This window comes from Cebus imitator, unplaced genomic scaffold (assembly GCF_001604975.1).
Source record: "Cebus imitator isolate Cc_AM_T3 unplaced genomic scaffold, Cebus_imitator-1.0 Scaffold191, whole genome shotgun sequence".
Taxonomy (NCBI): domain Eukaryota; kingdom Metazoa; phylum Chordata; class Mammalia; order Primates; family Cebidae; genus Cebus; species Cebus imitator.
Window position 1 is genome coordinate 1752515 of NW_016107506.1, and position 12537 is coordinate 1765051.

The 12537-nt window shown below is 39.6% G+C and overlaps 1 protein-coding gene across 1 annotated transcript in view; it reads left to right on the plus strand.

Moving 5' to 3' along the window:
* The window catches only part of PTH2R (parathyroid hormone 2 receptor), a 103060-nt gene extending 93656 nt beyond the window's left edge, over positions 1–9404 (plus strand). The window contains exons 11-13 of the mRNA XM_017546749.2: positions 3920–4058; positions 5483–5524; positions 8161–9404. Of these exons, the coding sequence (XP_017402238.1) occupies positions 3920–4058; positions 5483–5524; positions 8161–8556 (577 nt within the window). The 3' untranslated portion in view covers positions 8557–9404. The remainder of the gene's footprint in view (positions 1–3919; positions 4059–5482; positions 5525–8160) is intronic.
* Positions 9405–12537: the final 3133 nt, after the last annotated feature.

A 12537-nucleotide genomic window follows, 5' to 3' on the forward strand; every position in this document is an offset into this window, starting at 1 on the left:
AAAAAAAAAGAAAGGCTTAAGAGGAATAGTATTTTTTTTAAAGCTAAATTAATTCTTATAAGAAAATTAGATTTTCTAGAGCTGGTCACCTGGGGAGAGATCACGTAGGGGGAGAGACCACAGAATTATGAATCTGTTTTCTAAACAGGACACCGAGTCCCAAAACCACCTGACTTCTTTGCATTTCTCTCATGGCTTTGCCCTTGGACACAGAGCACACCATGTTTCCAGCAAGCCAGAAGACCACTATCAGTTGGTACATCCCTGAATCATCTTATTAGACAGCTGTGCATTTTCAGAGAGCCAGTGTATAAAAACGTACAATGTGCATATGGATGCTGAAAAAAATCAGTTCCCAGGATTGCTACATGATTTGAATAGACTGTAAAAGTCCATTTTAAGTGAATAGCCAGACCCATGACGCATGTACACATTTTCCTGGCATATGCAAACTAGCAAAACTCATCAATATCCACAAGGCTATAATTAGTGACATTCCACGGGATAGAATTTGTATTTCTATGGGCAGGAATTATTTGTATTAATGTGGTAGGCATATTTCTATAAAGGCCTCCAAGATTCCTGCCCTGGGTATATAAGCCTTGTAAAATCCCTGCCCCCCCCAATACCCTTTGCCTCAAGTGTGGGTAAGACCTATGATGGGCTAGCCTTCCCATTGAGTAGTTTACTTTATATGACAAAGGTGTTAAGATATCATTCCTATGATTATAATGTGTTATATTAGACTCCTTCCTGTGAGCTTGGAGACAGATTGTCCTGCTGGCTTTGAGGAAGCAATCTGACATGTTGTGAAGGCCTAAAGCTAGAACCTGAAAGAAACCTGCAGGTATTGAATGACCCCTGGTTGACAGCCAACAAATAGCCCTGCAACTGCAAGAATCTGAGATTTTCCTAGCAATCTGAATGAGCTTAGAAGTAAACCCTGAGGCCCAGATAAGAGCTTATATCCTTAAGATAAGATAATATCCTTAAAGATGGCAGCCAGCATCTTAATTTTAGCCTTAAGAGACTGTGGGCCAAGGACCCAAGGTACATGCCTGGACTCCTAGCCTATAGAAACTGAGAGAGAATGAATAAGTATTGTTTGAAACCACTAAATTCATATTAGTTTGTTATACAGCAATAGAAGATGAATATAATTGCTACCTGTTTTCTATAAACTAACTTCTATCTTCATGGAGTTATAAAAGAGCTTAGTCCTAGAAAAAGAGGGAGAAAACCCATATGGCTAAGCCAGCAGGATAACCCACTACATTTTGTTTGCCTAAAGCAACTTTTCCTTACTCTGCATTGAACCAAACTGTCCCTTATGTTTAGATTTGTGACAATTTCACAATGTGCTACACTGCTGTATTTGTTGTTTCAACCTAGTTTTGGGCTCCTAGTTATACACAGTAGGAAAAATTAGTGGCTTGATTTTAACAACAGTATCTGGGAGGATTTACCCTTTCATCTTAAAGAAGGACATACAATTTTTGCTTTAGAGTGATGTTAGACATGACTTTCAAGGTTGTGCAAGTGCAGTTAATTCTTTCCCCTTTTATCTGATTAGGCTGAACTAAAATGCCATGAAGGCACTCAAAGTGTCCAGCCACATAGGCAGTGATGGAAAGAAGGCACTCACCATCAGGATTCAGGAGAACAAGCACATCCCAGGGAGCCCTGAGAGTTGAAAGGATGAGTTAGGTCAGAGGAATCCACTGCTTATCAGGGATGTTGCCTTGGATGGAACAGATTTAAGGTAGAATTTTCAAATTGAATAGAGTGTAGGTAACTCAAAGCATGAGGTGTGAGGACCAGGAGCAGAAAAGGAGAAAGCCCATAGGTTGCAGGGAAGCTCTGAATGTGAGGACGAGTGGGTGGAGCAAATGGTTCAAGCACTAGTGAGAGAAAAGACAAGCAGAGGACAACGGGGTAGAGCAAATGTGCAGCTCCACCTACATTTACATTCGGCATTTCAATATGATTTTATGGAACACTTCTGCTCCTGTTGACAAGAGGGTTATGACAGGAAAGTAAATGTACATGGAAGACTATTCCCAGTAAAGCCTGAGAATATTATGACGTATATGGACTTCTAGGCCCTACTTCCTCATTTTAGAGATAAAAACAAATCACTGTCACACTGGTAGTTCATGTCAAGTATGGAATCTGAATCAAGATCTCTGTAGCCTTAGTCTAGTGTGATCTCTACTCACTCATACATCTTATTTCCAAGAAGAAAAACAGATAAAGAAATAAAGCAGCTGAAGGAAAGATTAGTGAGAAAGGAAGAAGATAAATTGTTTGAGATTATTAGAATATAAATAATTCACAGAGAAAGGGAGATATTTGCAATAAGTATGAAACAAGAAGCCAGATTTGGCAATTTCTTGGATAAATAGTATAACCCCACCCCTGCAGGTAAACCTCCCAGAAAATAGTAGCTTGACTGTGCTAGCTATCTATTGCTGCAAAAGGAATGACCACAAACCTAGTGGCTCCAAACAACTCGATTGCTATTTCCCAGTTTCTGTAGGTCAGGAATCTGGGTATGGATCCCCTGCTTCAGGATCTCTTACCGGGCTGCAATTGATTTGTCAGCTGGCATTGTGGTCTTATCTTTAGGTTGAACTGGGGAAGAATCTGCTTCTAAGTTCATGTGATTGTTGGTAGGATTCAGGATTACTTGCGGGCTGTTGTGCAGATGCCACCTTTCCTTGCCACATGGGCCTCTCAATATAGCAGCTCACAACATGGTGGGTTGCTTCATGGAACCAAACAAGAGAGCCAGTTTGCTAGTGAGATGAAAGTTACAATCTTGTGCAACATAATCTCAGAAGTGGCATGTTGTCATCTTTGCCATAATCTACTTGTTAGACACAAGTCCCAGGTCTTGCCTACACTTAGAAGGAAAGGATAAAACAGGAGCATAAATAGCAGGAAGGGGTATCATTGAGGCCCAATTAGAATAACCATCATATTGGAAAGCCTGGGGTTCTTCCAAATACTTAAGAAAATGTGTAGAAAGAGGCAGTTAAGGAGAATGATGAAAATGTTATCAATCTACTTAGTTTGCCAAAAAAATAGACAAAATAGACCTACAAGCACTTTGAGATAGAATATTGGGCAGAGACTATTCAGAGAAGGCAAGATAAATTGATCACATATGGCTCATAGAAAAAATATAAAGTGTCTCCAAGAATAAGCATCATCAGTAATATATGGAGATACAAATGTAAGAAGAAACAAGGGAGTAATTGATTTTAAAATGAACAAAAGAAGCCACAATACTCCTATGAAAGTAAAGGCAGGTAATCTGGATGGAGGTGACACTTCTTTAAGTCTCAAATATAGAATTTAAAGGAAACTTAGGACAGAAAAAAAGGCACTTTATAACTTTATATAAATAGTATCCTTTAAGCACGAAGAGTAGAAATGAGACTGGAAAGATTTAGGGGATAGTAATTACAGGGATTGAGAATAAATTACCTGATTTAGTATATAAGTGACAGAAAGAGGAGGGAAAGGAAAAAAAAAACTAGCAGAAGCAGTGTGATCCCAAGAGGTAGAGAAAAGTCAGCCCACGCCTAGGCAACATGGCAAGACCCTGTCTCTACAGAAAAAAAAAAAAAAAAAAAAAAAGGCAGGCATGGTGGCGAGCACCTGTAGTCACAGCTACTTGGGAGCCTGAGGCAGGAGGATTGCTTGAGCTCAGGAGGTTAGCCCTGCAGTGAGCTGTGATCATGCCACTGTACGTCAGCCTGGGAGACAGATGAGTGAAATGCTGTCTCAAGAAAAAATAAAAAGAATTAGCCCCACCCCCATTAGCTTTGCTGTTTTTTTTTCCCTCCAACATGCTGTCTCTCCTGAAAGGCACCCTAGTTAATGAATGAAAAGGTTTGCTGTTCTCCTTTAGGAAACTGGCCAAATCAACACTGGTCCTGGTCCTGGTCTTTGGAGTGCATTACATCGTGTTCGTGTGCCTGCCTCATTCCTTCACTGGGCTTGGGTGGGAGATCCGCATGCACTGCGAGCTCTTCTTCAACTCCTTTCAGGTAAAGAGTGCTGCCTAGTCATTTGATTCTTGTAATCTGCTCTTTTTATTTTTATTTTGGTTCGTTGCAACCTTCTGCTCTGTTCTCAGCTTTGATACACCTGTCTGGGGAGTTGGGGTGGCAGAAAGGTTGTTATTCTGTAGTGCCTCGGCTTTTCTGTCCTACAGAGGTCAGGTTAATCCTCTGGTCACAGCAGTAGAAATTCTGGAGCTGTTCCTAGAGATAAGCAAACATCTTGTTGTAAAATATGTAATACCTACAAGAACAAGCACTTCTGCCTGTGTATATGGAGGATAAATAAAAGCAAATGAAGGTGAAGCAGGGAAGAGAAAAAAGGAGCAAGGAGGGAAGACAAAAATAGGAAGAGTTTGCTCGTGCACACTTTATCTCCTTTGAAGCTGTAATAACCATCATCTCTCACGTGGATTACTCTTCCTCCTGCTTACTCATTTGCTAGTCCACATATGATCATGTCATCTACTTGCCAGAAATACCCAAAGGTTTCCAGCTGCAGTCAGACTAAAACTCAAATGCCATTGTCTGGCATACACAGTGTGTCATGGAGCCTGCCTGCCTCTCACCCTGTATCACACCAGCCTCCAATGTAGCCCACTGAGTTAGGGCCACACTATTGCTTCTATACTTTCTGTTGCTTAAGCTCATTTCTACCTCCAGGGCTCGCACTGGCTATTCCCTTTGCCTGGGCTGCTTTTTCCCCACATTTTTACACAGCTGGCTACTTGTTCTTGTCACTCAAACCCACTTGAATATCCCCTTCTCAGATATACTTTGTTGAATACCTCATTTAATATATCCACTGTATTACTCTTTTTAAAATCACTCATTATTTTCTTGCATAACCCTTATCATTTTGCATTTTTCTCATGTGCTGTTTATATTTTATCCATGCCTCTTCCTTTCTAGACCGGGGAACTTGTCTGTCTTGTTTACATTGTTTAACCCTGCCCCTGTCATGCTGAACAGCTACCACACTGCATAAGCTCAATAAATATATTTTTTAATGAATGAAACAAAAGGTTTCTTTGTGTTCTTACTATATAATACTTTATGTTTGTAGTTTTCAGCATTTACAGCTTATAACTTCCTCTTACCAAGCAGGGGATAGGTATTATGTGATCTATGAGTCACAACATAAATGAAACTAATATGATATAAACCTGTTCTTTGTGTATCTTGGAATGTTGTATTTAGTGACTTATTTGGTTCAGCTGACACCAAGGAAAGATCTCAAAGAAATTTAATGTAAGTGTAAGGATTTGGAAACACTAAGAGAGAATAATTTGTATAATTATTTGAAGGAATCATAAAAACCAATTTTTTGACATACACATTTTGTTACAGGATGCTTTAGTGCTATGAGTTTTGTGAGTTGGCAGTGGGCTAACATTCTCTTTTGTCTGCAGGGTTTCTTTGTGTCTATCATCTACTGCTACTGCAATGGAGAGGTAGGTTTGTAGGAACCTTGGACATCCCATAGGTCTCACTTCAGCATGTAAACGGCCATTATCGTGTGTCCTGAATCTCTTTAGGATTCCCAGGATTTATAGGATGGAATGGGTGAGGAGAAGGAAGCTATTTTAATCATAAATTATTTTGGAAAAGAAAGAATTAGTATAAATAACCTAAAGTCTTCTTCTTTTAGGTTATTTACACTAATAACCTCTTCTTTTAAACGTGATCACACCTGTATACTCTGATGTTAAAAAGCAACTTGTTGGAATACAAACAGATACTTGGAATGAATGTCATATTCCAGTTAGTACTTAAAATTCTATTCGATTTCAAGCTCTGTACAAAACTCAAATATAAGTTTTCCTAGGACAAATTCATTCAAATATTTTGATGTTTTTTGAACTATAAGATGATGATGGGACAATTTCAGTTCATTAAGGAGTTGGCTGGACAGAAGTAACCACACTAGGTAATAGTTTTACCTTGTAACTTTTAACATACCCTGCTTTTAACATGAGTGGCCATCTTTCTTTTCTCAAATGCTGAGCTTGTGCAGGCCCCAGAAGTGCAAGGATATTTTTATTGCGGTAGACCAGCTGATGCTTCTGACCATGTTTAGGGTTTGGACATTGTGGCATGCTAGTCCAGTACTTGCAGAAAGAGCTTAAATTAAGTAGTAACTCATTAATTTCCTGATTTACTTCTGTATTGTTCTTATCTTATTTTGTAGAAGGGGTAAGTAGATCAGTGTAAGAGTTAAAGAAAGAGGAAAGAAACACAGAAAAGCAGCTCAACAGTCAAAGGTGAATTTATTTTAGAGAATAAACCTGGGAGGGGCTTCTGGCTGAGTTAGGTCAGAGAACCTTCTTTCTTACAGATTATGAGTTTCTGAGTTTAAGGTGGGAGAGCTTATCACAGGCTTGGACAGCTTCTGTGTCTCTTTGTCTTGCTTATCTAGGAGGGAGAGTTTTTGTGTCTCTTCCCATACATCTTCCTGCAGCTGCAGGTATACCGCCCCCTCCCTACTGCCCCCCCCACACCCAGTCTGCTTTTAGCTTCCCTATCTTAGTGCACCAAAGGGAAAGGAATGTGCTTATTAGGGCACACTGTTTTACTGGGATCCATTTTATGAGTGTGAAGTTTGGTGGTTACCCAAGAGACTTTCCCCACTTCCTCTGTGCCCAAGCTGTCTTATCTGTGTTTTACTGTCTGCTCGTTCTGGCTGTTTATTGTTAGAAGATAAGTGATTTTCTCAAAATGCATGAGGCTAGAAAGGGAGCAGGAACTTAAAGTGGTGGTGTTTGTCCAAGATGACGGTGCTTCTGCTCTGTCAGTCAGGTGTTGATCAGTCAGATGAACAGATAGAAGTTTGTTGTTTCAGGTGACATCAGCCTACCAAGTTTCCACTGCTTCCCATGGAACTTCTAAATAAGCTCCCTTCTGAAAAGTTGCTATCCAAGTAGAATTGAATCTTCAGTAGTATGGAAACAAGAGCCCCACCCTATTAAGAATGCATTTGCAGTGCCTGCTTTTCTATTCATAAACCTTCTTTTCTCACTCTTACTCCTCCAGGCTGCCTATGCAGATTGATAGCATGACAGTTACATTTCAAATTGAGTACCTTCTACGCCATTCCTTAGTCTCAGTTGGTGTCAAAGACATCAGCAATTCAAGTGGTGAAAACAGAGTTCATTCTGTAACTAATGATAGCAGGGGAAGGAGCTGATCCCAATTCCAATGCACACAGAGGTGATTTGGGCATTTTAAAGGGAGAATGAGGGAGGGAGGTGGAGTGTATGGGCTCAGTAGCGTCAGAGAAGTGAAAAAATGTTTGGTCAGTATAAACACATCTAGGCCAGCTATGCTAGCAAGCAGGCAGTTATCTAAGTTAGAATTCTATCTTCCCACAGAGACTGGGAGACAAGAGGCTTTCTCCCTCTTGATGATTATATTTTGAAGGGATGGCTCTCAGGTCCTTGAGAGAGATGCTTCTGAGTTATAAGAGCTGCATATTTACAAGTGTGAGCCCTTTTTAGTAAATGCCCTAAGAAAGGGGAGTCATGGGCCTATTATCAGGTGTGTGCTGGCTACAGCAAATAGTAAATTATCCAGGCAGCACTGAGCTTTCTCAGGCAGGCACTATCAGTGGCTGAGATCATCTTACAGAAGCCACCTTCATCAGTGGCTGAGATCATCTTACGGAAGCCATTCTTGAGTTTGGGTGGGTCTCAGTGCAGGAGTTCCAATGGGCTTGTCATGTGCCAAGCGAGAGTTCTGAAGTTCTCACTGGCAAAGTTTATCTTGACTTTCTCTTCCGTCCCAGAATCTCCTTTTTCTCTCCTGTATGTCAGATATATCTATTGGCCGCATTCACACTTCTATTTAAATTTGGATCTTGGACAAGTCCCTTTACTTCCCTCTGACTTTCAATTTGCTCACCTCCAAAACTAACACCTATCTTGAAGGTTTTTTGAGGTTGACAGAAAATACAAAGATAAAGTCCCTGGCACGTAGAGGAACCTCAATCAATGATTACTGCTGTCATTGAAATGAAAGCAAACATCCTTGTAACAAGGCTGCGGGCTCTCCCTTAGGATTTCTCATGCACAACATGTTTCTCGTGGCTTAGGTTCAGGCAGAGGTGAAGAAGATGTGGAGTCGGTGGAATCTCTCCGTGGACTGGAAAAGAACACCGCCATGTGGCAGTCACAGATGCGGCTCAGTGCTCACCACCGTGACGCACAGCACTAGCAGCCAGTCACAGGTGGCGGCCAGCACGCGCATGGTGCTTATCTCTGGCAAAGCTGCCAAGATCGCCAGCAGACAGCCTGACAGCCACATGACTTTACCTGGCTACGTCTGGAGTAACTCAGAGCAGGACTGCCTGGCACACTCAGTCCACGAGGAGACCAAGGAAGGTAGTAGGAGGCAGGGAGATGATATTCTAATGGAGGAATCTTCCAGGCCTATGGAATTTAATCCAGACATTGAAGGATGCCAAGGAGAAACTAAGGACGTTCTCTGAATGGCCATTTGTGGCTGACTTTCATGGACTGGTCCAATGGCTGGTTGCGTGAAAGGGTTTGGGCTGATATTCCTATGCTTGAGTTCAAAGGCTGAAAATTCAGAGTTAAAGTGTTACCAAATAAAAGTTTTTAGGCTCTATGAATTGGCTCCTGTAAATACACTAAAGACACGAAAAGGCAAGTGTCAATGGAGTAGTTTATTACCTTCTATTGGCATCAAGTTTTCCTCTAAATTGTTGTATGGTGTTTGCTGTGTGATTGTTCATTTTTCTGCTATTTTTGGGTAGAAAAAAGTGTCAATTGCTTGCCTGTAGCTTTCTCTCATATATATCACCCTAAATATAATGATGATCATTTAGTGTGTATCATTTTCCTTTTAGAAACTAGTATTCTCTTATTTCTTACTTTAATGTACTTCTATCTTTGCATTTATTTTGCCCGTGCATAGGAGCAATTAAGGTCTAAAAAAATATATGTGGGAAGATAAACTATCTAAGAACAAGTACTTGCTGGAAAATTAGTAGGCTGGATGTTGATAAAATAATGTGTTTATAACAATTACAGGTGTTTCTAGGAACAAGGAAAATTTCTCAAAAAAGACTATTTCACATATCCCTTCTTTTGAATGTCCTCTTTGTGACCAGCCAGACTGCAGGTCTTCACTCTTTCTTCTTTGTAAACCATGTCATGTAGAAAGGTTTCCGTATTGAGCTTGAGTCTGCAAATTGATTTTGTTTGTAATTTATTCTGATAGCAAATCATGCTGCATCTATATCTTTTTCTTGTTTGATCTATTACTACATTGTAAATGGCATGTGGGATCAATTAAAAGTTTGTTTTAAAAATACATTTGGATCACTTTAAAAAATTTTTCTTTCAACGTCTCACTTTATTTTTGAGAAACAACCAAACTTCCCTTCTCCAAATGTACACATATCAACATTTAACTTTTATACTTTACTGAACTTGAAATTTCAGTATGTTGCAGTATTGAAAACATTTATTGAGGGCATGTTATGTATCAGCAGGCATCCTGCTGGGCTCTTACAAGCATTCATTTATTTAATTTCACTATAATTTATGGAGTAGGTCTTATTACAGTCACCCTTTTTGCAGATGGCAGTGTGACTCATAGAGGTGGAGTTAACTTGCCCAAAATTGCACAGCTGGTCATTGACAGCTCTATTGACTTTAAGTCCCATGTTCCTAATAATTATGTTGTATTGTCACCAGTATATATGTAGCCTATTAACCCATCAAAAATTCAATGAATTCTGGATAGAGAATGCTCGGGACTCTTGCTTTGGAGTATATTTTAGGCTCTTATCCTCATAAAATTTCCACTCTGGTGGAAAAGACATACACCTAGAAAATTAAAAAAAAAAAATCACAGAACAATATGTTTCCAGCTAAAATGACATGGATCAAGCTGACAAACCCTCTTGAAAAATATTAAACTTCCTTTTTATGCTTTCCCTTTCCTTCCTCTTTTGTGTTATAGCATAGGCCATTTTCACCCTTCCTGTGTACAAAGGTGTCATTGTGCATATGTAATTCACCTGATTCAATTCTACATTATTAGTTCCCCAGGGTGCCTCCCTGTTAGGAGAGAACCATTGTGAGCTGAGTCAGGGATTAAGTTCTATTGCTAATTTTACACAAGGCTTTATAAAATCACTTACCTTCCTGTACAGTTCAGTTTTTCCATCTTTAAAATGAAGACAATATCTGTCTAGCTCAGAGCAATATTCTGTATTAAGGGAAATCACATGTTGAAATTACATGTTGAAAACATATCCATACAGATACTTGGTTTAGGTTCTTGTTTTAAGTTAAATCTCATTTTACCTCATTATATGATAAAAGCTCTCATGTGTCACTGCATTATAGGGATTACCAGAATAGATGTATTTTGATAATATGGAAAATATAAAGAGTTCTTACTTTTCAAGCCAACTCCAAATTCTAAGGCTAGACCGCTATTACTTTTTTTTTCCATTTTCTTGCTGCCTTTGAAGACAGAATATTTCTTTATGTTAACAGGTATAATAAAGCCCTCAGAGTTTCCAAGATTTTTCTTAAAGCTTATTTATTTGTTAATTCAACAAACATTTACTTATGTTTAATGTTATAGTGAACCCTAAGTTTCTCTTCAAAGAATCAGTATGTCAGTATGTTTAGCTCTCTTACTCTTTCTCTATTTTAAAGTTTAAATTCCTTGTAATTCCAGTAAACAACCTTCTCCACCAGTTCTAATCAGTAGTTCACATCTATTCCCCAGTCCCCAGCTCCATCCTGACTCATCCCAATCACCTGCTCCAGTCACCTGCTCCGGTCACCTTCTTTGACCTAGGTCACCCCTGGCTACCTGCTCTGACCCACCTGTAACTGTCCTTCCTGCCAAAACACCCACCCTGCCACTGCAGCTTGGACCTGCTCTCTTTAAAATAGCCAATCAGGATTAGTCTAGCTTGTAAGATCTAACCCTAGCCAATAGGGGAATGACACAGCAGTAGGGACCACCCTGTCAGGCTTAAGTACCCCTTGCCCCCTTGTCCAAATGTGGTGGCTGCCATTGTTCCATCCATGAGCTGTACCCTTCTACAGAAGTAAATTGCCTTGCTGTGAGGATTTATCTTCGAGGGCTATTTCTTTTGTGGCATCGAAATTTTACTTATAACACTTAGAGCTTATTATGGACCAGATACTATGTTAAGCACTGACCCACAAAAAAGAACAAAGCATAATCTATTTTCTCAAGGAACAAATAACTTCTTAGTTGCTAGGGCTCTTAATCTCTCTCTCAAAGATGGGGTTTTGCTATGCTGCCCAGGCTGGTTTCAAATGCCTGATTTCAAGGGATATTCCCACCTGAGCCTCCCAAGTAGCTGGGACTACAGGAGCACTACACTGTACCTGGCTTAATCTCATTTTGTGCACATGTATTTTTCCTTCTAGGTTTTGATAATGTCTGCATCCAATTAGTCCACACAGACAATAAGTTATGCCAGTCTGTTGATTTTATCTTGTAACATATTAGACAGTTATTGAGGATTGGCTGATCTAGATCCACAGGTGCAAACTACGGGCTCATGAGCTAAATTTGGTTCATACTTTTATTTGCTCTGCCAGGGGCTTTGAAAATACATTATTCAGTTGCCAAAATTTAAAAATTGAGGTATTTCTCATAAATTACACTTTCTAAATTATGAAAATACCTGAGGATTTCATGAGACAACCATGAGCTGGCATTGACTGATGGCTAGCCTATTCAGACAGGCCAAGAGCTCAACTATGGCCAGATAGGCACTGGGTGGTATTTTGTTACTGTTGAAGCAGGAAATCAGAGACTTGGAGAGACCTAAGGGGGAGCAGGAGGATTTTATTTAACGCAATCGGGCTCAGTGGAATCACTTCCCAAGACTGAGCAAGGTACAAAGAAACTGAAGGTCTTTTAAGCACTTTTGTGATACAGGATGATGAAGCAGGAAGTGATTTTACAGAACCAAAAACAAAGAGCTGTTCATTAACCTGTGACATATCTTATGGTGTGTTTTACATTTGAAAAATAACATTTTGAAAAACATATCTTACAATTTTTAGGCTTTATCTGTTCTGTGACCTTGTAGCTGGTCAGCAAGAAAAACAGGACCCTCTGGATGCCTGGGAACTTTGCTAAGAATGTGGGGAGGATAGATAAGGTTGAATCGTTTATAGAGAGTCAGTTAATTTTAAGTAAAGCTGGGGAGTAGGTTTTACATTGAACATAACAGTAACTTTTGCTTTATTGTACAGCAATTGCAAATTAATTTCCCTCTTTACTGTCAGAATAAAAAGTAACTGTAGGTGCCTGGGCTCTGGACACATTTGGTCTGTGTCCTCTGATTGAGATGATGCACTTATATAAAACTAAGCAATTGTTTTCTAAAATGTTGTTGAGGAATGATATCTATACAGTTTATCATTTTTAATGAAATTAA